This window comes from Melozone crissalis, unplaced genomic scaffold (assembly GCF_028551555.1).
Source record: "Melozone crissalis strain CALT ecotype California unplaced genomic scaffold, PUWL_Pcris_2 ptg000019l_1, whole genome shotgun sequence".
Classification (NCBI taxonomy): Eukaryota; Metazoa; Chordata; class Aves; order Passeriformes; family Passerellidae; genus Melozone; species Melozone crissalis.
The window spans coordinates 14,085,533-14,111,539 of record NW_026535797.1 but is presented as its reverse complement, the minus strand read 5'-3'; the positions used below and the strand labels follow the sequence as shown (position 1 = coordinate 14,111,539).

Below are 26,007 nucleotides of genomic sequence, written 5' to 3'. Positions count from 1 at the left end.
GGGAATAAGTGTAGAACTCAGCAGAGTAATTAAGAAGAATTTTTAGGTAGCTAATGAATGGACAAATGCTTGCAATGATATTGAGACCCTTCATTTAAAGCTTTAAATATGGCATCACTCAAAGTAGAACAGTAGAACAAAGATGACATTTAGAAGGAAAAAAAAAAAAAAACCACAAAAAAAGAATAAGTATGACCAAAGAAGAAATACAGAAAACCCCAAAGTCTGCCAAGTTAAATAAATAAATAAATCATGAGACCCCACAACCCAACACATTTAAGCCAGCCAAATTAATTTTCAAAGAGCAGCTTTTTAAAAACATGAAGATTACTAATAAAGACATGTTTACACAGTAGGGGGAAGCCTACAGGGACTCAGGGGCCCAACAGAGACCTTTAAGGGAAGAACAGTGCAGAAAAATTACCTTGACTACAGGGTACTGTCACCAAGCACAGTAGTGGACATCCAAACGTTTTTAAGCTGTGGTTTAAAAACAATGGGTATATGTAAAATTTCTATCAAGTTTGGATCCAGCCTTGTAATTGCCTCACTCCAACATGTGGCTTCCAGCATGCTGAGGGAGATATTGGTGGCTGAGGGTCCCAGATCAGGTTTTAGTCCCTGTTACCTTACATTTCATTAATAGATAGCTCTGAAGTGAATCATCAAATGGGAAGCACCGAGGTCTGAGGAATTAGCCACTAGTCAAAGCACCAGGAGAGAGAGAATACAAAGACAAAACTGAGCCCAGCTTGTGGATCTGGGAGGGGTTATGGATTCACCAGCCTTGCTGTTGCATGGAAATGTTTAGAGATGTTGATAGAGATGGGGATTAAGAGAACACCTGTCCATAGCAGTAAGTGGTGTTGGCTGCTGTCCCCTCTGTCCCTGGTTGCTATTGGCGCTCCAGAGATCCTGTCCTGCTCTGACCTATTCCTTTTATCTGGGCCATTAACAGCATTGCCTTCTCTGAAGTCTGCTTCCACCAGCATCCAGAGGAGTCTGATTTATTCATTTTCCTCCAGTGGCAGCTACAATTCATGAGCAGATACATCCTGCAGGTCTTTTTACTCACATGAGATTGTAAGTAGAACTCATTCTCGTCCACTGGTGAAAATGGACCACAGTGAGGTCTAACTGCCCCTTAGCCAGACTTCAAAGCCTATAAAAACAAATTTAGCCTGAAGTAGTTTCTCATTCATTGTACCAGGTGTTTCCCCAAACATTATGATCATCTCTTATTCAGATAATTTTTATAACAAATTAAGTGCTTTGCCTACAGGCTAAGTGAAATCCCAGGTCTTGGAAGTTCTGATACACAGATATTGCCTGGTCTCCACATCTTCATTGCACCACACGGTCAGTGTTCTTTGTGCACTTCACGAGTCCTTTGATAGGTGATAGACATTGTGCTCCAGGCCACCTGAATTACGCCCTCAGTCATGTCTGCTCTGGGTCACATGGCTGGAGCTCATAAAGTCCTGCTTCCTGAGCTTATGCAGCATTGCTCTAGTGAGTGAGTGGGATGCAGGAATTACTTTACCCCCAGGTACTTGAAGGAGAGCTGCTTTACTTAGGGACAAGCTCCAACTGTCTCTTGGTAACTGAAGAAGTGTATTTTCTGCTACTTCTCTACATACTTCCTGCCTCTAAAAATATGCTATTTGAAGGTGCAGTTTCTAATACCAGTTCACCTGGGAACAGTGCTTGTATGCTATATTGATATCGTACACAATTTCACAACCTTGTAACTCACCCATCGACTAAGCCTTCCAGTCACACTCAATTCACCTTGTTTAGCATTTTCACACGGACTTGTGGGTCTCCCTTGGATTAAGCTGAGAGGTGTTAAGCCATTTGTCCAACCAGCCTTATCACCTAAGGCTCTGTCATCCCATAACCAGAATCTTTTGAGGTTAAACTGGAAACACCATGTCCTTTACCTCAGTCATCCATTCCTCAGACGAGTTTTTTCTCCTTCTCAGATTTTGTCACAGCCTGTGCTACTGATTTTGTAGGCTTCTGCCCAAGTTTTGTCATTTGCTGTGGCCACATCAGGCAAGCCAGAGTGCTGGCATACTGGAAAGGTGTTGAGCCAGAGGATGGTGCATCCCAGCATGCGTTGGAATGCTTGGCACAGGCAGAGTGTGCCACCTGGAACAAAGCCGCGGAGATAAGCGGGAGGAGAAGCTGGCTGGCAGCACCTGGTCGGTAGGAGGAGAGCAGGAAGTCGTGAAGCACTGCTAGTAAATCAGGTCATTGTAAGGACATAAAAGGGAATTATGGATAAGATACGTCCTGAGGAGGTGTGTGAAAGGGTGGCACAGGGTCCTTATTCTCAGGGGCTGGCTACTTATACACCAGACACAGCCTTGAGAATAAACTGTGCTGTCCTCAAGGCTACAAGATGGATAAAGAGTAGAAACTGTGCAATTATAGGAGTCTTTAATTTCACAGTGAATGCCAGGCAGTAAACTGTGCCAGAATAGCAGTGCTCAGATATCCTCTGACAAGACAGAAAGCAAATTTCCATATCGATTCAGTATAACATAAACCACAACATCATTTCAGACACAGCTTCACTGAGTGATAAGCCTGCTCCATCAGTCAGGGAACAGACCTGTAGGGAGGAGCAGACACCAAATGTACCCCTGCAGGCAGAGAGGTGAGGGGAGAGGAGACATGAACCAGCTGCAATCAAACTCCAAAAGTGGGTTTAACTCTGTTTCAGTAAAGGTGATGAAGGAACATGGGGAGTGAGGAGATACCTAGTGAAACAGGAATAGCACAACAGAAATAATCCCTTAGATGGGGCTGCCAGTTTCTTAGACTGAGGCACTTAATTCAGACTAAAGGATGGTGCACTACAAACCAGAAGAAACTGCTGCTAAAGGTGAAGATCAGTCCCAAGGTTGGAGAGGAGATGCAGGAGAAACTGGCCAGGCTGCATCAGACACAAGCATGACCAGGCTGCAGGACAGAACCACATATTCTGAGAATAAATTCAGGCCAGTAAATCCATTGGTAATTTCAGAAGAGCCATGTGCAAGCTCCCAAAATGCAGAGGGAGCAGACGGTTAGGAGGTATTGCAAGTGCTGAGAGTAATAGTTCCTCATAGGGGAAGAAGGGGACCTTGACCTTGTCAAGGGATGAGGGAAGCAGGGTGAAATTTAGTGGCAGAAAGGGCAGATTAAACACTTGGGGACCAGCAGCAAGGGCATTCGCTACAAACTGATGAAATGAAAGCTCCAAAGGAATAAAAAGACCTTACTGCACTGAAGGATGAATATGAAGCAGCAGCGTGATGCTTCTGTGGAAAAGGAATGGCACTATGCTAGGATGCATCAGACAAGTTATTTTTAGCAGAGACAGAAACATTATTGCCATTGCGCAAGGCATTGTGAGACTTCCTCCAGAATATCCTTGCAGCTCTACATCCAGGAAGGATAAATTTCCACTGCACAGAGAGAAACAATTTGGATGCTGAGACAAACAAACACCAGCTGATTAAGAATCTACTAAAAGAGTTTGGTTTCTTCTGGCCAGACAGGCTGAGAGGGGACAAATGTATTTCTGAAGAACCACCAAAAGAAAATTATAAATAAAATTGTTATGAAAATATGCAAGATGTACAATAATGGCAAAAAATATTTAATAAATTTAGATGGTGAATTAGAGAGCTTATACCCCTGCCAGGATTAATGTTCTGGACCAGCCTTCTGAGAAGGGTAATGAGGCAGAAAAACCTGCATCATTTTAACACACACTTTGTTAGAATTCCCTCCATTAATTTATAAGTGAAGGAACCGTGGAAATGGGCGGCTCAGCCTGGGATACAGATCCAGGTTGGCCAAGGAGTCAGCAGTACAAAGGGTGTTTGGAGGAGATGTTGCTTTACCCCAGGCTTCTGGGTTTCTGCTGGGCATTGTGATGATGAAGAATATAATTTCCCTCTTAATTTGCTACTAAAGGTGCCTAGGTTTTCCTTCCTTTGGGAAACTAAAGGCAAGCTCTAGGTCTCATGCATTGGTGCTCCTAGCATTACAGTCCCAGAGGTCTGCTCACACATCAGGCTTAATGCTATTGCCAGATTAGGGTCAGGAGGGAATTTTCCTAGATTGACAGAAAAATTGCGGTTGCATTTTTTGTGTGTGTGTGGTTTTGATTGGGGCCTTTTTGTTTTGTTTTGGTTTGGGTTTTTACTTCTCCAAGTTCACATCTATTTTCTAGACCTCATGTAATTTTTTTTCATTAATTCTCTGCTATTGCCAAGCTGCAGACCAATGGTCCCCTAATCTTCCTGCCTGCTTCCTGTAGCACGTTACAGCTGCAGGTCTTTTTCTGAGAGGAGTCGGAACGCACTTGTAGCACCTGGTTGGTGAGGTGAGAGGAGCAGGTGTCCAGACTAGAGGCACCAACAGGATGATCACTGCATGTTTACTCCCAGCTGCAGACACTGGACTACAGGGTGACCCTGGAGGACTTCCCAAAGCGAACACAAGCACACACAGTAACTGCAGCAGTGGCTGTGAGAGGGAACTGGGGCATTAACCCAGGCTCTCAGCTCTACAAGCACAGATTTAAAGGACACACAACCACTGGCTGACCTCCAGGGCTTATTTACAAGCAGGCAGGCAGGGATTTAGGATGAGGAAAGTGTAAGAGAGCAGAGAGAGTGTGGTGAGTGAGGGAGCCCCAAATCTGAGGGTGCTACAGGCCACAGTGGGGTGAGCACCTCTCCCAGCTCTCTGGGGCTCCTCTGAGCCCACCTGCATTGATCCCAGCACCAGACTGCCATGGCCACTCTCAGCAGGCACCCTGGAGCTGGGTACCCCTCTGAGGCTCCTGGGGGAGAGAACCCAGGTTGGGGAGCCACAGATGTGCCACAGCAGCAACTTCTGCTTTGGGTCAGGAGCTCTGAGCCCTTGGGTGCATTGAGTAAGTCTGAATCTCAAGGACTGGTGGTCTCAGGGTCCAGGAATGGGTGTCAACAGCAAGAACCATAGCCAGGTTCCTGCCTGGCACCTCTGCCCACAGGGGTCCCTGTCAACTTTCAGGATGAGTATGCTGAACTTGTAAGTGTGAATATCCTAAGTGTGAGAAAGCACACCCACCTCAGAGAAATGTGGGTACTCCACACGTGGCAGCAGCCAACTCCATGGACCCGGAATAAACTTTCCTGAGGATATGGGACTGTGCTGTTGCTGAGAAAATGTTGAGCTCTGCAAAGAAATGAAGACAAGGGCTGTGCAGTCTTCAGCCCTAGGCAGAGATGTGCAAGGAGTGCTGCCGTCAGACTCTTCTGCTGCCCCACTACCTTCTGCACGTGGGCTCCAAAACAGCTTGTGCACAGAACACAAGCCCCTCATCTTGTAGGTTTTACCCACTATGAAAGACCAATTTGGATGCCCTTCTAGCTGCTTTCTAGCTGGAAATCATGTTCAGAACATACTAATGCAAGAGAGAATTAAAATGGAAAGGGAGAAGGAAGATACGATATCAGCATCAATCCCTTAGAGATTTGGTCCAGAAGAAGACTGTAGATAACAGGGCCTGGTGCAGAAAGGGACAGCTGCTGGAGATTAGAGTCTGTAGCAGGAACAGAAAGGCAAAAGCTGAGAGTGCTTTGAAGAGAAACAGAGTGAAAACCCCAGCTCTCTAGTGACCTCTCATAAAACACCCTCTGTGTGGTTCCCAGCCATGGGCTGCAGCACCTCGGGGCAGAGGCACTCGCACAGGCAGCAAAGGGTGCTGCTGCTTGCAGGAGGAAGGTTGGCTATCCTGTGGTGGAGCGGATTTGTTTCCAACAGAGCTGGGGTTCCTACAAAACCTCATCTTTGCTCCTCAGCTCTGGCTTGCCTGCCAGGGTGAAGCATATGCTCCAAGTGCTGCTCCTTGCCACTGTCCCCAGTTTGCTCCAGACAGCTTCCACCAGCACCCCTGCTTCCAGAGAGCTGCTGTGTGCTGCTTTCCATGCTCCTGCCTCCTCTTTGCAACAGTGCCTTTGCCACTGGCTGGACAGCAGGAAAACACCTTTCTGCAACTCTCACACCCTCCACAACAGACCTTAAATCAATAACCAAGAACACAGGGGCAGGTTATTGCTAACGGAAACCATTAAACTGTAACACAGGGGAATAAAGCCAGCCTCTAACACTCAGAAGATTTATAGGGCACAACAGCAGGGTGTTAATTCTTTTGGCAACACAAATGCTTTCGTACCCCCTGCCTTTCGTCACCCACAGGAGCAGTGGGAGGAGAGGGGACCACGTGCAGCCCAGCTGTAGGAACACAAGGACACAGCCTTGCTCATGCAAGAGTCGGCAGCACACATATTTGGGGTGATGCCATGCTCACAGGGCTGCCCAAATACATATGCCCAGGGGGTCCCAGGGTTGCTGACAGCAGACATCCCCCGTGTCCAACTCCACTTTGCCTATAACACTACCAGTTCCTGCCTGCCTCTTCAGATTCACCACAGTTTCAAGGAAAGGCTGTAAAGAAACTTTCAGATCACCTAAAGTATTTGTAGGAACAAGCCCAGCTCTAAGGCATACAAGAGTTTCCTCAGGTCTGAATCACCCAACAGCTAGAGAGTGTTTTCAAAGCTGATTTAAGAGATGGTCTCCCTGTAATGCTTGGATCCACATCTGCCACTCCTGTGGCAGCTCTGAGACCAGGGAGATGCTGGTCAGCACCACCATCAGCCCAGCAGCTCTGGGCAGGAAAGGGGCTGCAGGTGTGCTGCAGCCACAGGGCTTTGCATGAACTCACAGAAAGGGACACACATCCTCCCCACAAGACCCCACTGGACCTTGGCTGTCACCCCCTCCTTCGATGTCCCTGGAAGAACTGCATTGCTGATTAACAGCCCCCTGCCTGCCTCCCTCTATCCCACTCACACCCTTGCCTGCAGCTGCCTCCTTGGACCCTCCCTTGTGCAAAGTCCAGGGCCAGGAGGAGAGAACAGGGTGGGAGCTCACTCAGGGCCCACCTGCAGGCAGCCTGACTGTACCCCACATCCCTGGGTACTATGGAGGCCTCCCTGGGCTGAGCAGTGCAGTGGCACAAGTCCCCAGTGTGCAGGCAGGAGCAGCAGCACCTTGCTCCACCTCAGAGAGCAGTGAGGGAAGAGGTGAGCTCCAGCCACAGTGCCAGTCCATAAGAGTGCTGCAATACACCCAGGCACAGCCACAAAGGGCTCAAAGCCTTGAACATGATCCAAGTGGCAACATCAGCATCAACCTGGCTGAACTCCCCCACCCGGGGTTTATTCCCTATTCCCCTCCCTGATCTCACACTATTGGAGTGGGTGCTGCCTCCACCAAGTAAGGGATCTGAAGGGACTTTGACCAGCCCCTGCCTACCCTAAACACCATGAAAAACCCTGGGATGGCATGGGGGTCCATCCCCTGCCCATCACTTCCCTCCACACCTCCCAGCTTTGCACTGCCCAGCTGGGCAGCTGCAGGCTTTCCTAACCCAGGGTGTGCCAAGAGAGGGCTCAAACACTGCACCCCACCCCAAGCCTGTCCCAGTCCTGAAGCCAGGGTACTCAATGCCATCTCAGCATTCCCAGTCAGCACTGCCACCTGCAAGGGACGCCCAAGCTTGTCCCAGCCCAGAAGTACAAGGCACAGCTTTTCTCTGCCAGCACAAGAGCAGAGAGCAGAAAAGATGCTTGGCAGCAGGCCCAAGCCTGCTCCCTTGGGGGCTGCCTGCAATCACTCCTCTCCTCCATGAGCTGCAGTGCACTGAGAGGGCCCAGACAGGCACCATCCATCCCTCCCTGCCACTGGCCATCCTCTCCTGTCAAGCACCATGCCCCTGCAGACAGCTGTAAACTCTGCAGTCACACAAACACCGCTCCCTCAGGGGAAACCCAGAGATGAGAGGTCTCCCCTCTCTTTCTGGCCAGCCAGAGCGATACCAAGAAGCTGGCTCGAAGGGCGGTGGGCTCGGAGCGAGCAGAGCCGTGCCCGAGCTCTGGCCAAGGGCTGAGCCGGTTCCCAGCCCGCTGCCGGGAGCGGCGGTGGAGCATCTTGCACTGCCCCCCCGTGGCCATTGCGGGCGGTGCAGGTGGCACCAAAACTGCTGGGAGCCTCGGGGTGCCAAGTCCTGCAGCCAGCAGAGCCCAAGAGACTGTCAGAGGGGTCCCCAGAGAGGCATTCACCCCGTGCCAGGCCATTGCAGGCTGGCATGGTGACAGTCACACACTCGGTGACCTCAATCCTGCCCCACTCTCCCCAGACATCCCACTCCTGTGCCCAGTCCATGACCTGCACAACAGTTGATGGGGCCATACACAGGCAGAGTCCCTGGGGTCTTGAGGGGGAGACAGCCTAAGCCCACACCTGGAAATAGTCCATGCAAAAGAGGAAACAAGGCAGTGCTGCTGTTTGGGCATCCATATTTATTATATGTCTGGGGCAAGCCCAGGGCTGCCACTTGCCTGGACTGCTCCAGTTGAAGGCCAATGACGCATCCTCCTTAAATATTGGTTATAAAACAAATTTTTTTCCTTTTTCATTTTATTAAAAATCTCATCTCTCTCTCCATTCTTTTTTTGCCTTTTGTATTTGAGTATAAAAGTGAGGGCGGGTGCTCCGCCTTGCCTGCCGCTACCTCCGCAGGCTGCGCTGTGCCTGCCGCAGCAGAGTGTCAAAGTCCAGGGAGTCAAACTTGCTCTTGACGGGAGCTGGGTCAAAATCCTCACGGTTTGAATCTGGAAGACATGGGGAGAGGCTGTCTTGAGCTCATGGAAACAATGGCACAGTTCTGGCCATTCCCACAGCAAATTTCTTATCTTTTTTCACCTGCCAGCCTCTAGACTCAGAGTTGGGCCGGCTTCCAACACAGTGCTGGAGAGACAGGGAGCCCTCATTCAATCCTTCAGGGCAGGACAGTTCCTCGATGCAGCTCTGCTGCCAACCCTGACTGATCCCAAGGATAGGGACTCTGGAAAGAAGAGGAGGACCCAGGGCGGACAACCTTCAACTTGGAGGTCGTGCAACTCACCCAGGTCAGCATAGTTCCTCCTGCAGAACTGCCTGCGGCCACCAAAGCACAGGTCGAAGGGCTGCTCGTCTGGGCGCCGCAGCTTGTGCCCACTCTCAATGGCAGCAAAGGCTTCCTCAGCATACCGGTAGGTGACAAAGCCATAGTTATCCCTGACATTGGAGGAGATCAGCAGCAACAGTTATGTTTGTCCCCCCTTGGTCTGCAACATCCCCTTGAGTAATGGGAAAAGGGCCAAGAGGAGTCATCCCTGAGAAGGGACTGACCCATCTTCCCACAGCTCTTACCCCTCGGAGCGGAAATGCAGGGTACACTCCTCAATGTCCCCAAACACAGAGAAGCGGTGCCGCAGCTCTGACCGTGTCATCCTGCTGGGGATCTTGCCAATAAACACAACTCGCCGCTCCTCCTGCAGACAGGGATGGCCCGTCTGTGAGCAGGACCTCTCACACAGAACACCCTCCCTGCATGGCCTCCCACCACACTGTGCCTTGGCCAGGGCCTCCCAGCAATGCTGCTGGCAAGGCTCACCCCCCTGCAGAAACCCCCTCTGTTTCTGAAGTGACATGGGGGCTATGAACCCCCAGATTTCCAGTCCCAGATTCCCAGCCCTCCATCACTCACTATTGCACGTTCCTTCTGGAGGATCCTCTGCCTTTGGTAGTGGTCCTGTGCATCATAGCTGTATCTGTCAGGGCAGAAACCAGACACATGAGCTACGGAATCATGGGGGTGTCAGAAGAGTGATTCCAAACACAAGGGAGATCTTGAAGGAGTGGGTCCATCCCTCCTCCACAGAAGGCTGGGAGATGGGTTGGGGAGAGTTCACACCCCTGCAGGATGGCCACGCTCACCTTCTCCACCTGCTACTCCTCCCGCGGGGCGAGGGGGAGCGGGACTGGCTGCGGGATGTGGACCTGGATGAGTAGGAGGATGTTGATGATGAGGATGAGGACCTGTCCCGGGACCTGCCACATGACCCACAGCTGGAGCGAGAGGAGGAGCTGTGGGAACATCTTGAGCGGTACCTGGGGGAAGGAGAGATACAGCTGAGCCCTCCCTTTGTCCAGCATCATAAGGCTCCAAAGCAGGAAAAGATATCCATTATCCCCATGGTATTCAGCATCCCACTCGGACAGGACCCATCCCCAGCACGATTGCCAGAGCAGCAACACTACAGAAGTGTTGCTCCATTTGGCTCCCAATGCCACAGAGAAAAGGGAGCAGGCTCACAGGAAGCACAGCTTCCAAAGAACAAGAAATAGTCATGGGGGAACTGTGAAGCACAGGGCTGTGCCTGGGAGGGCTCAGAAAGGGCTGGGACTTCTGTGCTGAGCCCCACACCGTGCACAGGACAACACTATATCCACCTCGTGCTCCACAGCCATGAGAACAGAGACTGCAAGAGCTTCTCCAGCAGGGCCAGGGAAACCTTAAGGACAGCAGGACCAAAACACAGCTGGGATTAAGGTGTGCTGCCTCCAGCCAGGAGCACAGTCCCTCTCCAGACATGCTGGCCATAGGTGGTCCCTGCCATGGGCAAACCCCAGCGGGGCATGCTGCCTGGCTCTGCCACATATTCCTATGCCACATTCTCCTGGAAGACAGCAAGTCAGGGTGGCACAGTACATGGGGACATTTTCCAGCACAAGGCCAGCTGATTTGCGGGAAAGCCAAGCCAGATGTGTTGCTTCACAATCCCCAAGCTGCACAACCACAAAACATGGCACTTTTATACCTGGCCTTTCCAGCTCCAACCTCTGCATTTACTGGCTATCAATGAAGGGGTCTTGGTTGGACAGGCCCCTCATGCCCAGGGATGTTTCCAGAACTGGCTGAACGCCAAGAGAACGACAGAAGGAGAAACCCTTCACTACCTCCAGTGCCTCCCAGCCCAGCTGGGACAGGCTGCACATCACTCAGATGCACAAGGACTCCAAAAGAAATCCCACAGAGTGCACATTGTCCCACTTTCCTACACAGCCACCTGCATAAAGAGAACAGGGAGCCCCTGAGGCAGCCAAGCCAGACAGGTTTTTCTCTGCTTGCCTCCAGCAGCTCCCTGGAGAGCTCCACTGTGGCTCCTCTCACTTCTATACCAAGGGCTGCAACAGCCCCACAGCACAAGTATGAACACCTGCTGTAATACTCCAGAAAAAGCATCCAAAAGCAAAGATGCAGCCAAGGACTTGTAACATGGTTTGGATGTTTCTGAAGGAGTAAGGAAGTCTGGCTCACTGGTGGCTTTGCAGGCATATGGGCCCAGATGGGGGCTTCAGCCAGAACTGGATGGGCAGGGTGCAGCTTCCCCACCCTCTGTGAGCCAAACATCTCTTCAGAAGGGCCACAAGGACAAAAGCATCAAATCCAGCCATCTAAGCAGGACCATAAAGATGTGTCTGGGCTCTTGCAAAAGACCAGCCACTGGACAACTGCCTGTTTTAGGTTGCAATGAAAGATGTAACCAGAAATACTACAGGTATTCTATCACCACCTGTTGAAACCAGGGGGAGCAGTGTTCTTTATCTCCTCCATGACCCATCCTCCATCCAGGGAAATATCTCCAGTTAATGGGCCATTGACTCACTGCATAAAATTACATCATCCCATTGTGAGATGCTCCACCCAGGGGGAGGAGCCAAGCATTCCTACCCAAAGAAAAATCTGATATTTGGAAACCCAGGGGACCCTTTTTCCACAGGATTCCCAGAGGAAGACCAGGCCCATCTACACCACCACTGGACCTTCAGAGGAAAACTACATCCTTCTACAGGATCACTGCTTCAACAGAACCACACCTGTCATTCCAGGAGGACAGCAGCCACCATCTAATCAGGCTGTATTCTGACTCTGTCAGTGTTTTTTTGTATTACTGCAATTTTATTTTAATTTTCCTAGTAAAGAACTGTTATTCCTATTCCCATATCTTTGCCTGAGAGCCCCTTAATTTCAAAACTGTAATAATTTGGAGGGAGGGGGTTTACATTTTCCATTTCAAGAGAGGCTCCTGCCCTCCTTACCAGACACCTGTCTTTTCAAACCAAGACACTCCCCAAGAGCAAGCAACAATGCACTGCTTACCTTCGCCACCGCTTGGGAGGTGGGGAGAGCGACCGTGAGCGGGACCGGGAGGACGAGGATGAAGATGAAGATGAAGATGAGGACTCGCTAGCTCCGTCCGAACTGGAGCTGAAAGAACGGCTGGCACGGCTCCGGCCAGCCCTCCAGCTGTCGGCAGAGGGGCTGGGTGAGTCCTGGGCTCTCCGGTAGCAGCGCAGGGACCTCTTGGCAGCAGCATGGCTGGGCTGGGCACCGGCAGTCCGCACCTCCTGCTCCCGGCAGGGGGATGCAGCTGGAGACAGGAGCACTGAGGTGGGGGGACTGCTGCACCCAGTGCTGCCCGTGCTGGGGGTGGTAGTCCGATAATCCAGGGGAGCTGGGCAGGCCATCCCCAGGGGCTCCGGGCTGTGCCCCGCGGTGGTGTCGGGGGCTGGAGGGGTGGGCTCAGGTTGGTCCAGCGTCCGTTTGGTTAAGGAGGAGATGGGTTTGATAGTGATGTCCCGGTGGTGTTTGACGTTCCAGCGGGAGCCTCCCTCGGCAGGGGGCTGCGTGCCAGGGCTGTTGCTGCTCTCGGGCTGCGGCGCACCCAGGATGCAGTAGTCGTGGTCTCCCGAGCAGACGTGGCTGGGGGCTGTGCTGGCAGGGGCTGGCACCATGCTCTTCACCTGGATCTTGTTTGGGAGCAGTGGCTTGGCTTTCATCAGCTTGGTTGACTTCTGGGGCCCTTCCTGGGGCATGGATCCAGGTGACTTGGTCTTGGCCAGCAGTGAGACAGCAGGCAAAGGCTTCCAGAGCTGGTGAGGAGGTGTCGCTGGGGGCGTGAGGCCTGGGAGAACACCAGAATGCTTACAACAGCAGCCCTTTGCTGCAATCCACCCAGCTGGGGCTCCCTCACATCCCAGCCCCCCTCGCTCCCCAAGGTGTCCCCCCAGACACATAACAGCCCTGCTATGACATAGCACACTACCCTCCCTTGTCCCAAATATTCTTTACCTGCCACATTGGCCAGCTCAGAGGCCTGCAGCCCATCTGTGGGCTTCCTGTCCTGCTGGGTTGGTGCTTCCTGCTGGGTCTCAGGTCTGAGAATGGGAAAAGAGCTTTGTCAAACACAGCAAGCAAAGCCCAGCCCCACTCCCCAAGCCTGGGGCACCCACTCAATCTGCCCCACTGGCCAGTTCATGAGGACAGAGGATCCAAGAGAGCTGCAAGGATAAAACTTGCACAGCCTTGTCATGCCCATCACTGCTTGTCCCAGTTTTTCCCCCTAAGTGCCAGCTCTGTCCCAGTCAGCAACAAGCTCAGCCCCTCCCGGGCCAATGGACACAGAACCACCACACTTCAAATCCTGCCAGGACTGAAAGCTGCCCTGTGCCCTTGCTCTGCTGGGCTCCATGCTGGGCACCAGCTGCCAAGGTTTTGATACTCACCCAGAGCTCCCTGTCAGCTGCCTTTCCTCAGGGGGCTGTACAGGAGTTTCCTCCTTCTTGGCTGAAAAGAGAACAGGTAGGTGAGAGGGGCAACAAGCAGGGCTGAAGGACAGGGTCAACAAAGCACCCCAGGAACAGCTCGGAAGAGCACAGCTCCTGAAATCCAGCTCCCTCAAGGTAGGAGCTGCACATCCTTTTTCCTTCACAGACTCTTCACCACCCCTTTGGTTGCCATGGGGACCCCCAGATATTTCCACAGGCCAAGGAGATGGAGGCAGAGACAGCTGCAGGACAAAACACCTGGGCAGGGTAACATGAGCCCACAGGCAGCAGCATCACAGCCCTCCCACTACCACCCTGACACAGGGAGCATGGACAGCCCAGGCAGGCCAGCGTGGCATGGAGGGAGCCCTGCAGGGGATGGCATGCCAGATCCGCACCTTCAGACTTCTCAAACTGCTCCAGCAGGCTGGACAGGTCGGTGGCTTCAATCCCTGAGCCAGGGAGAAAGCACAGCAAGTCAGAGCAGCTAGAATTCCCCCACCATCACAGTGATGCACTCCAACCCCATTCTCCCCCTCATCAGCCTCCCTGGATGGTGGGACAAGCACTGGGGAGGAAAAGCAGTAACAGAGCCTGCAGCAGCTCTGTGTCTCCCAGAAGGACAGCAGCAGCCAGCTCTGCAGTCCCAGAAGGAAGTAGTTTCAAGACAGCCAGCCCAGACCATCCATTGCAGGCAACATCCCAGCAGAGCACTGGGAAGAGACTGCAAGCCTGTGGGCATGGCTTTGCCACCCTCACCCCCAGAAATGCCAGGAACCAGTCCTGCTACCCAGGCTGCCGGCAGCACTGCAGCCTTGCTGGCTGCTGACACTTAACCCAGCATCCTGCAGCCCTCCCACTCACCAATCTCGCTGATGAAGGCTTGCACAATGTCCTTGCTGCTGTCTCTGGGCTGGGCTGGGCTGAGGAGTGGCTGGTGCCTCCATGGCCGCACAGTGGGTGCCTTGGTGGGAAGGCTGCTCTCTCGACCTGCTTTCCGTGGTGGTGCCACAGCCTGGGAGGTGGATTTTTGGCCAGGCACCTCCTGCCCGGCAGCTACCTTGGGCTCCAATGGGGCTTCCTCTGCTGCCTCCTTCCCTGGCTCTACAGCCTTCTCCGCGGCTTGGGTGCCAGGGGACTCCCCAACAGGGGCAGGAGACACCTCTGCTGGGCAGCAGATGGCAGCTGGGGGGACCTTTGGGAGCTGGTGGGGAGTTGCAGCTTGGGACTCCTCCGGAGGCTGGGTGGGGACAGCCTGGGGGACTGGCACTGCAGGAGGGACCCTGCTGGGCTGGGCAGTGGCAGCTGAAGGGGCTGGCAGGGGCTGGGCTGGGGCTGGGGCCAGAGGGGCCTTGGGGAGGGAGCTCTCTCCTGCCAGCCTTGCCTGCCTCCTGGGATCTGACACCCTGCCAGCTGCCGGCCTGGCCGGGCCACCTGCAGGCCCCATCTCGCTGCTCGGGGCAGCAGGTGACTGGGCAGGGAAGGCTGGTGGCTCCGGGCAGCTGAGCATAGGGGCAGCAGGAGACTGCCCATGCAGAGGGGCTGTGCCAGGGTGGCTGCCAGCTGGGAAGGCAGCGGTGGCCTGCACTGCTGCTCCAGGGTCCCTGTACGCAAGGGAAGGCACCGGAGGCGGCACGGGGATTCCAGGCCAGTAGGATGGTGGTGCCCACCCAACTGGGGCATAGGGGCCACCTGGGCCAAATGGAGGCGGGGGTGGCAAAGGTGGAGGGGGCCAGGCCATGGCTGGAGGTGGGAGGCCAGGCACCATGTGAAAAGCACTGGAGGAGCTGGCACTGGGTGGTGGGGGCAAACCATGGCAGCCCATGGGCTGCGGGCTGAAGCAGGGCCAGGAAGGCACTGGTGGGTAAAGGGCATAAGCACCGGCAGAGGCTGGCGGCATCCCAGTGGGGGCCACCCCAGCAGCTGGGGGCACGTTTGGTGCGACAAAAGGCATTGGTGCTGATGGCGGTGGTGGAGCTGCGGCAGGTGCTGGGGCTGAAGTCAGAGCAGCGGGAGCTTTGCCGGCAGGAGAAGGGACAGCAGCAGGGCTGGTGGGTTTGTCCGGTCCCTTCTGAGCACTGTCCGCCTCGGTGGCGGAGCGCATGGGTGACACCAGGCAGGGGATCTCCGCCAGCTCTGTCGGAGGCTCGGGGACACTGGGCCACTTGCTGGCCACTTGCTTCTTGCCCTCGTGGCTGCCACCCGCGCTCGGCTGACGGTGCAGCATGCGGATGCGGTACTCACGCAGGCTCAGGGCCTTGGGTTTGGCTTCCTTAGGCAGGCCCTCACTTGGCTCTGCTGCTGGCACCCTCTGGGCAGGCTCCAGCCCAGCACCTTGCTCTGGGAGCTGAGAGGCAGCCTCCGAGACCCCACTGCTCTGTCTGGCAGATGGCTGCGCATCTCCCTGGCCCTCAGCCTGGTCTGTCGGGCTGGGACATGCAGCTGCTGGCTGCCTCTCCACGCTTGGTGCAGTCTTCTCCAGGGACACCAGAGTCTTGTTCTTCTCCAGGGCCGCATTCATGGTTTCTGGTGCCGGCTCCTTCTGCAGCTCCTGCTTCACCTTCTTGGGCAGCAAAGCCGCTGCTGTGCTCTGAGGCCTGCCCCGGGGCCGAGGTGCCCGCTCAGCATGCAGCTCCATCTGCCCCTCCTTCCGGGCTCTCTCCAGCTGCTGTGCCAGGAAGTCTGAGACCTGAACAGAGGGACACTCTGCCCGCTGCCTGCTGATGGCTGGCTGGGCATGGGGCTGTCCAGAGCCAGTGGAACGGAGCCGGTGGGCTACACAGTCCCTGCCAGGCCGGGCCTGCTTGCTTTGGTCCTCTGCTGCTTTCTTTTTCCGACTCTTCCTTGATCTCTCACGGCCCCGTCCCTTCTCAGAGCATTCACGTTTTCCACCTGCTGGGGCTTCTGTGCTGTGCCAGGAGCTCTTGCTGGGACCTGAGGCTCCAGGTGCTGCTGTCTCCAGTGGGGAGGTGGCCTCTGCAGTACTGCATGAAGGCTCCTTCCCAGGCAGTTTTTCCTCCTTCTCCTCTTCCAACCTATTTTCCTGGGTTGGAGCTCCTGGCAGCTCCCCACGATCTTCTGGGATTGACTCCCCAGTAGTCTCCTCTACTCCCAGGAGTTGGGGCTCCAGGTCAGGGGAGTTGGGAGTCAAGGGCTGCAGAACCACAGGGATCTCCACACTCTCTCCCTCTCCAGGCACAATTTCCAGCAAGACAGGACTGCTCAGAAGCTCCTTGGCCACAGGCTCCGTGTCAGGGTCCAGGCACACAGTGAAGGTGGGCAGGCAGTAGGGGTGCATGGACTTCACCAGCTCGCTCAGGGATACGTCACCTGTGTTGATGATGCAGGGGTCTTCATGCTCCTCCAGCGGCACCCCTGCCTCGCTCACACAGAAATTCACAGCTTCCATGCTTCTGTCTATCTCCAGGTTCAAGGCAGCCTCTTCCTCTTCTTCCTCCCCATCACTGCGCTGTGGCAGGGGCTGCTCTCGGGCTCGGTGCCAGCCCACCTTCCTCTCCACTCTCGGGGTACTGCAGACTTGCTTCTTTGGCAGCACTGGGTCCTCGAGGCCATGAGTAGCACGGTCCCAGGCCACATCTGTGTCAGTCTGGGAAAGGGGACCACAGCAAACATCAGGTCCTGGGCTTTTAGCAGCACTCCCCCAGGACAGCCAACTGGGTCTGCTGCAACTCTACAGCAAAGCCCCATGGCTGACAAAAAGCTGGGACACATCTGACCTGCCCAGTAAAACACAACAGAGCTGGAAATCTGATGCTCCTATGGGAGCATCCCCAGTCCCTGGCACCCACCACGTGAGGCAGACCCTGCTCCCACTGCCACTGGTACCTTGCAAAAGCATCGTCTCAGGGAAAGGATGCCCGTGCCAGGAGGGAAGGCTGGGGGCTGCAGCAGAGGCAGTTATCCCAGCACCACCCCAACACTGCTGCTTCAGCTTGCCCTGCTCAGCTGCTCACCTTCCCAGCCACGGAGACACTGCTGCTGCTGCTGCTGCTGAGAGGCCTGAGAGCCTTAGGCTGCTCCAGGGTAGGGCTCTCACACTCCAGCAACGGGCGGGATAAGGTGAGAAACTTCTGAAACTGGAAAGATGGACAGGAGATGAGACAGTGGCAGGTCTACGCTGCTGGAGGGGACAGGCCACCCCCAGCCCCACAATGCCCACACACTTCACCCCACAAAGCCCAAGAGCAAACAGCCTTGTTTCACCCACACTGCACACAGCTCCCACTGGGGACATGCTGCTCCCCAAAGCCTCTGGCACATCTCTGGCTCTTTATAAAGACTCAACGGGGAGGCATGGCCCTCCAAAGCACTTCTCTCACATTGGAACTGTCATAAGAGTTCATCTCAGGGTACTGGGGACCAGGGTCCTACTGGCCTACTTCAGGACACCCTCATGCTAGGACCTAGCAGAGCCCTGCCAGAGCATCTTCCCATGGGCTCTGGGGTCAGGCTGCCTCTGCCCCCCAACTTACCGAGGTGTTCTCCCGCTCACGAGGTGAGGTCAGCAGCTCTGCATCCATGATGGTGTCAAAGGGGGACAAGGTCTCATCATCTGTGCTGTCCAGGATCTCTGTGATGGCAGTCAGCAGGGACAGCTCGTTCTGAGCATCCAGGCAGGCCTTGCTCTGCTGCAAGGGTAGGGACGGTCTCAGAGGGCGATGGGACACAGCCCTAAGACTTGGACACTGAGGACACTGCCATCACCCCCACCCATGCCACACCCCACATCTGTGTGTGAGCTCCCACCTCGCTCAGAGAAAGATCCTCAATGATGGAGATCACAGAGGAGTCAAGATAGTTCTGCATTGTGCCCAGGATCTCTTCAGCCTCTAAGATGGTTTCTGCATCCAACGATGTTAAGTTCAGGTCATCGTCCTCAAGGGAAAAGCACTGTTGAGGAGCACGGAGAGCCAGGTAAACACTTTGCACAGCCCCACTACCAGCACTGATTTCCTCACAGTACACACAGGCTCTGAACAGCCTGTGCTGCAAACTGTGGCAGGGCACCCCCAGCACCCTGACCACGCAGGGGAAGCAGGTGGGACGCAGCTGCAGGTCAGAAGGTGGCATAGGGAACCTTCCCCCTTGCTTGCAGGAGAGTCCACTGCACAAAGGCCTGTGCTGCTCTCAGCCCGAGACCCTTCCAATTACCCAGGATGCCTCCACACCGAAAATTTCTGCCTGATTCACTCTGCAGCTGCATGACTGGGAAAGATGAATGGATAAAACACCAGGCTCTACCCAACACCACACATGGTCCTGCAGGACAGGGAGGGGACAGGCCAGCTCCAGCCACCTCATGGACTGTCACGCGCTCCTCCGATTCCGGCTGTTGGTGCTTCAGATAAGCCCAAAACCATTACGAAACTCATAACAAAAGTGCAGGAGTCAGCAAGAGGGGTGCAGCCAGCTGCCACTGCTGGAGCCATACCCCAGTACCTCTGCTGCAGGCTACAAGAGGACATGGTCTGTGCTTGCAATCCAGGACCAAACCAGCTTTGTCACTCTTCCTCCTCCAAATTCCCAACCCCATATCCTTTCCATCCCCCAGCCACCTCCAGGGATGCTCGGGCAACTTCAAAAAAGTATTTGCACTGCACTCCAGGGTGTCACACAGCCATGCTGCAGGACAGCCAGGAAAAGCCAGATGCTGGGCAAGGGAAGGGGCTGCAGCCCCCACTTGAGCAGAGCCACAGGACACACAGAGCAGAGCAGCAGCGCAGGCGTGCCACCGGCACGAGACAGGATGCGAATTCCTGTTTGTAGATAGGCTTAGGCAGAGAGATAATGGAGGCTGGGAAGATAAGGGCACCAAGGACAAGAGCCCTGGGAGAGTACACCTCCCTCCCAAAGCTAGCCAGGAGCAGGCTGTGACCCATCTTCCCGCCCTTGGAGCAGCACCAGCACCGTGAGAATACAGCCAAACCTTGGGGGATGCACATATGATGCAGTTCACCTCTGTTTCAGCTTGCGTGAGCCTGTGCCCATGCAGAACAAACTGTACCTTGTCCCTACAGAGAAGCTACTAATACTTTGAAATCCTCTTCTAGCAAGCAGTAAACTGCACCAGAGAGACAGCAGGCATATCACAAAATAGATGTTTCTAAAATACAACAGCACCAAAGCCACGTGCCCAAACCCCTGGTCCCTGGGGCTCTTCAGAGACTTCCTCTGATAAGACTAAACAGGCACCACTGGCCACAGCACAGCCAGGAGCCCTGCGCAACCCCAGAACACAGGCACCCCAATACCAGGCTGGGAATCAAAGCCAGGACACCCACAGCAATGCCCCGAAGCTACCCATCCCAAATTCCCCCAGTCTGTGACATGACAGCCCTAAGGACCAGGAGTCTACAGTAGTTTGGGGCTCAGCAGACAGGCTGCCAGCCCAGACCAGCCTGTTCCAGGGCTCTCTGCCTGGAAGTGGAGCCCACCAGTGACACCAGGGCACCCCTCCACCCCACTACGTGTTCAGGCTGTGGAGCAGTTTTAGAGCAGTTTTCCTGCTCAGCATCCCCAGTCCCCTCCCTCGCCGGTGCTGGCTGCCGGTCAGAGCGCAGCGCAGAGCCTGCTGGCGGCCCTCTAGGCGCAGCCTGGCTGCCATTCCCGACCAATCCTCACGCAGATACTGGGAGGACATCCAGGCTCACACGCCCCGAGTGCAACCCTGAGTCACCGGCAGGCAGAGGTACCCGGGCCACCGAAGGAGCCAGCAGGATGAAGCATCAGCAGCCCAGGGACGCAGGGACCATCTGACCCCAGCCTGTAGATGGCAAAGGGATCCGAAGGACACCCCGGGCTGCACAGCCCTGCTCATCCGGCCACAGGGCGGCTCTCCCCAAAGAAAACATGTAATAAAAGGTTTCCAGCTGTGATCAGCGCTGGACATCAGGAGGGAGGGAAGTAAAACCCTCCCACTCAAATGGCCTCTTCCTGTGGCTCCTGCCCGCAGCCCGGGAGGGAGGGCGGGCAATCTCCCATGCCTTCCTCGAGTCCCTTGACTCAGCGCCTTGCAACAAGGAGTCTCACAGCCGTGAGTCACCGGCCTGGGCTGTGTTCCCCCAGGATTCCCTTTGATCCACCTGGGGACGGGCACCTCCTGCAGCACTCATCACTCGAGCATCGCTTGTGCGTCGGGGCGGGGGTACGAACCAGCCCAGCCTGCTCCAGCGTCCCTGCCCGCGCTCCTCCCTGCCAGAGACCCCTGTCACTCCTAGCCCGGAGGGAAGGGGGGAACCCGCCGTGCCTTCCTGCACAGCTCCCCGTGCTTGCTTTAAGCAGCGCTGCAGGGAAAGAGGGTCACAGGAATGTTCAAGGACAGGCTTCGGCTCTGGCCACGCTGTGCCCAAGCAACCAGCACTGCCGGGGAGAAGGGAGGATGCCCACAGCCCCAGAGCGGGTACCGGGACTGGAGCTGACTGCTTGCAATGGACACAATCTAAGCGAGGCCACCAGCTCCTCCGGCACCCACCCGGCGCAGGGTACACTGCGCTCGCTGCTCTGCTCCCCGGAAGGGACAACGGAGGCCCCCGCAGGCCGCTGCTGACACGTGTGCCCGGCGTGCTGCGGCTACGCCCCGAGCACAGGGCGGCCATGGTCCCCGGCTGGCTGCCAAGGCTGCTCCTACAGCGCCGGAGCGGCCGGCAAGGGCGGGGGGTAAGCCCGGGAGCCGGGGGGCTCCGCCCGGCCAGCGCAGCACAGCCAGAGGATGCTCCCTGCATTCCTCCGCTGCTTTCGGAAAGCATCAGGCGGGAACACACCTCTCTTCCCCCACACGCAGCCCACTCTGCTCACGTCAGGGAGGGGCGAGGCGGGCTTGGCATCCTCCAGCCCGGGGTCGGGATAGGGGTGTCTCCCCCGCAGCCCCTCAGCCACGCAGGAGAACCCTGACGGAGGCAGAAGCCTAGGGCTTTCCCAAAAAAATCCCGGCAAAAGCACAACGCAGGTGCCCCCGCGTCCCCTCCCGGGGTGCTGCATCCCCGCGCTCCCCGTCAGACAGCAGGGCACCCGCACCCAGCCCGGCCCCGGCAGGCGCCCACCGGGGCCGGTGACAGCGGCAGCGCCGCGCCCCACACCTGCCCCGGCGCGGGAACCTCTTGCTGGGGATAAAGCCCCGCTTGCTGTGGATCAGCTCTCGGTACGGCTGGAGGAACCTCTCCCGGCCCGGGCCACGTTGTGCAAACAGAGCTCCTGCCACCGAAACCGGCGGGTGTCCCAAACCGCGCCAGCCCCAGCTCCCCGCGGCCGCAGGTGGCAGAGAGGGGCGCCGGGATGGAGGGACCGCGGGGGAATGACACGAGCGGCATCCTCCTGTCCCTCACTACCCAAGGCCGGGGTGTCATCTCCCGAAGGGGTCACCAAGCCACCCGTCTCGCCGGGTCCCGTGGCCGTGCTGCGGCCCCTCTAACCCCGTAATCTCCCCGTGCCGACGCCCCACGCCGGTGGGAGAGCTGCGGGCACCCCATTCCCCCACCCAAAGAAAGGGAGCCCCACTCCGGAACCAGCGGAGGCGCCGCCGGCCCGTGCTGCGATCCCCGCCCGCCGCCGGTGCGGCGGGCCCGCTCCGGCACACGTGGTGCAGCGGCCGCGGGAGCCGCGCCCGGCCTCCACGTGTCACGGCGCGGGCCGCCGCGCCCCGCCGCCCCTTACCTGCAGGGGGCTGCCGGCGCGGAAAGGCGGCTCGCGCAGGGCTCCGCCGCTCGCCAGGCCCCGCGGAGCGGCCGCGGCGGCAGCGCCACCGGTCCCGGCCCCGTTGGCGGCGGGCACCGCTCCGCCCCGCCGCGCCGCCATCTTGGCGCCTCTGCTCCCAGCGCGGCCACTGCCGAGAGCGCCACGTGACCGCCGCCCCTCCCGCACTACAGCTCCCGGCAACCCCCGCGCCGCCCCGCCGCGCGCAGCACGCCGGGAGCGCACCCTTTCGCCGCTGGCCGCGCGCCGAGAGGCGGGCAGCAGCCTGAGGGGGCGCCCGGCGCCGGCGGCGCGGGCGGCCATCTTGAGGGCGGGCAGACCCTCGGGCTTCGCGGCCATCGTTGCGGCGGGCGGCGGCGAGGAGGGTCGGCCCGGCCCCGCGACGCGCGGTGGGAGGGGCGGCGCGGGCGGGACTGGCGGGAAGCGCCCCCTGGGGGCGGGGCAGGCGCGCATTTTCCCGCGGCGCCGCGGGCCCGCCCCGCCGGCTCTGGCGCACACGTGTGCGCGGCCGACCCGCGTGTCCCCGCGCTTCCCGGAAAGCAACGGCAGAGCTGCTGTGGGCTCGCCGTCTCCTGGCTGTGAGCAGCGTTCCCTCTGCCTGAGGTGCCTGTGCCATGGTGCTCCATTGAGCCCCACCTCGTGTGGGGCTGGTGGAGGTGAGACGCAGTGTGGTGGGCACAGGGCGGATGAAAGAAACTATCGAGTATGAGAGGAGGGATGAGCACCGTGAGCTGCCGTGCACCCTCCTGGCATGGCAACGGGGCAGGATACCCAAGTCACTGCTTGCGCTTAGGCTTGTGCTGTTCTCCAAAGCTGGCACACAGAAGATCACCTGGAAAATGTGAGGGAGCCAAACTGGGCTCACTGGACACAGTTGCTATCCAGCCTGGCTCCCCAAGAAGGCAAGGGATGCTGGTGTGCACAGGTGCTTGGCCTGGCCCTGCTTGGTGCCCTCCGTTCAGGAAGCCAAGAATCCCTCTGGGGACTTTTTGTGACTTCCTATGGCTCTTCTGGCTTCCAGACTGACAGTAGGATCATCTCATGGAGTTCAGGGATGTGCTTACAGCAGCACAGGTGCAGTGTGGACATGTCACTGGAGCCCTGAAGTGCACGATTTACCTGGTGGGGAGCAATTTTCCCTTTCTCTACATCAGTCCCTGGAGCACAGGCCTGCCCCGGCCAGATTCCCTTGGGGATCCACGGGATAGAGCTGCTTTTCTCAGCCCTGTGTGCCTGGTCATTGGACTGAACTATGTCAGACACATGGAGCCTCATCCTGCTCTCCTTCCTTCCACCCCTGCCACAAGGGACTTTAAAAGTGATCACTTGTCACTTCCTGCCTTGCAGGGGCTGCTCCTCCCTAGCCACAAACAGGCTCTCTGTCCAGGGAGCTGCTCCCCTCCACCTCCTCGTCCAAGGAGCCCATAGCACTTCTCACCAACACTTGTATCTGGCCAAAATGCTGTCTGAGCAGCAGGCAGGTGGCTGTGTCCTTGTTCAGGGCTATGGATCCATGTCTGAGAGCTGCAGAGCACACCTGTTGCAATGGGTGAATGCGAGCACACTGCTGGGGTGTGGGGGATTTTGCTGGATGTAACTGGCTCCTCAGGCCAGCACCTGCTTCTGACACTGCAGAGGAAGCTGGGCAAGTGTTCCAGGTTGTCTGCAGCTCAGGTGTGGTCAAGGAATAAATCACTTTTCAAATGCCAACGTTTCTGTCCACTGGCCTGAGGAGAAGCTATCTATAACCTGGCACCCAGAGAGCTGCTGACAGGGATGTGGAGCAACGTTCCTCTTGGAGCCCTGCAGCTTTCCTTATCCTGCGCCACACCCTCCTTTGCTGTCATGTCCTCTCCCCTGGGCACATCCAGGGCATGCACTGACCTGCCTAATCCCTCTGTCCCTGCGTGTGGCAGGACCCTGCGGCACAACAAGGCTGATCTCTGACAGAGCAAGCCTGGCCTGGTGTGCATCCTGTAAAGTGGAACCAATATTCCTTGCACATAGGGTCCCTGGAGTGTCACCATAGGGAGTCCCACCTGCAGTTATCTCCCTCCCCCAGTCCAATCCCCAGCAGGGATGCACTCCTGGCACAGGGCAACACCAGGCATTCCTGCTGGTTTACAAGAAAAACAAACAACAAGCCAGAAAGGAATATGCGCATTCTACATCCCTGGCTCCCCTCCCTTCCTTCTCTGTGTTGTGACCACTCCCTGGCCAGGCACAGCCAGATGCTGCTCAGGGCCATCGCGTTTCAGCCTGTGCAGCACCCAGGGTGGGCAGCTTGCACAGGGCTAATAGGCACAGCGTGAAAAGGAGAGCCCCAAAACCATGTGGTGCTTAAAGGACACTCCACTCAGTAAAGTGTGGAATGTGGTTGGGAATGTGTGTCCCAACCAGGCAGGAGCAGATGGCTGAAGTTGGCCCTTCAGAGAGAAGAGAAGGGTTTAGCTCCCTGGGGCAGTTTGCTCAGCCCAGGGTGCCGCTCCCATCGTGGGGCTGGGGCTGCATCTTGGCAGGGCAGTAGAGGGACAGTGCTTGCCTCTGCAGACTGGGCTCTGTCCCTACAGCTGGTGTTGCAGGAGCAGAGCTGCGTGGGGCTGGGCCAAGATCCCTGGTGAGGTCCTCTTGGTGGGTGTCCCCCTGAGAGACCCTGTCCGTATGGCACTCTGCTCCTTCTGCCCTGGCATCTCTCTGGCCCCCAGCCTCACCCGGGATGCTGTCACATCTCTCCGACATAGGGTGCAGCACAGGCCAGAGCAGCTCCCAGCCTCCTGTCCAGCAGCCTCTGCCATCCCCTGCTGCACAAGGCACAGCAATCGCAGCTCACACTCTCTCTATGCAAAGCGCTGCTGCGAACCCCCTTCCTTCCTGCCCTCCGGCCCTCTCTGCCCCTTTCCCTCCCACCCACAACCTCCACAACGCCGTGTCTTTCCCGTGCCCCGGGGCTGGGGACTGGCAAGGTCCCAAAAAGCACAAGCCTTCAGCAGGCTCCTCCATGCGGAACAGCCGCGGCGTCCTCTGCTCGTCCCCACGGCCTCCCAGGTGGAAACCCCAACAAGCTGCCCTGAGACACCCGGGGCGCTCATCGGCCACCCCGGGCGTGGGTCCCTGAGCACTCGTCCCTCCGCTTGAGTCCCCCTCAGGCCCTGGGAAGAGCAGCCCCGGCCGGGGGGGACGGAAGCCTCAGCCCTGCGCTGCCCCCGGGAGCCCCGCAGCCCTGAGAACCCTCACCCACACACGGGGCTCTGGGGAGAGCGCTACCCCCGCTCCGACGGCCGCAAACCCCAGGGGGCAGCGCCGAGAGCCTCCTCGGAGCGGAGGGGGGAGTCTTCGTCCTTCCCTTCGTGTCCTCCCTCACGGACCCCCCCGGTCACACACCGGGATCCCCCCGCCCCTCACAGCGAGGGGGGAATGGAGGGGGGGGCGCGTGCGTGCGAGCGGGGCAGCGGCGGCAGCGACGAGCCGAGGGGGGGGCGCGCACGCACGCAACACGCACGCGCTCGCGGCGGGGGGGGAAACGGGACGCCCCGCGCACGCGCAGAGGCGCCCCCACCCGCCCGCCGCCGGCGCAGCCGCCCCCGCCCCCGCTCCCGCTCCACCGCCGCGGCCCCCGCCCCGACCGCCCCCGCCGCCGCTGCTCCTGCTGCCGCTGCCGCCGCTGCTCCGCCGATTCGCGGCGCGCCAGCCTCTGGCCCGCCAGCCTCTGGCCGCGGCGCTACCCGCCGCCCGCCGCGCCGGAGCCCGCGG

General features: G+C 57.3%; 1 protein-coding gene across 1 annotated transcript; it reads right to left on the bottom strand.

The window, feature by feature from the left end:
* Positions 1-8,546: 8,546 nt before the first annotated feature.
* Positions 8,547-18,639, bottom strand: PPRC1 (PPARG related coactivator 1). Its single transcript, XM_054277329.1, has 13 exons — positions 18,316-18,639; positions 18,042-18,197; positions 17,523-17,645; positions 14,413-17,155; positions 13,947-14,000; positions 13,507-13,567; positions 13,073-13,158; positions 12,101-12,905; positions 9,874-10,047; positions 9,644-9,707; positions 9,307-9,428; positions 9,020-9,171; positions 8,547-8,726 (listed from the first exon to the last, which is right to left on the bottom strand). The coding sequence occupies exons 1-13, from the start codon at positions 18,637-18,639 to the stop codon at positions 8,623-8,625; spliced, it is 4,968 nt and encodes a 1,655-aa protein (XP_054133304.1). The 3' UTR covers positions 8,547-8,622.
* Between the last annotated feature and the right edge of the window lie 7,368 nt (positions 18,640-26,007).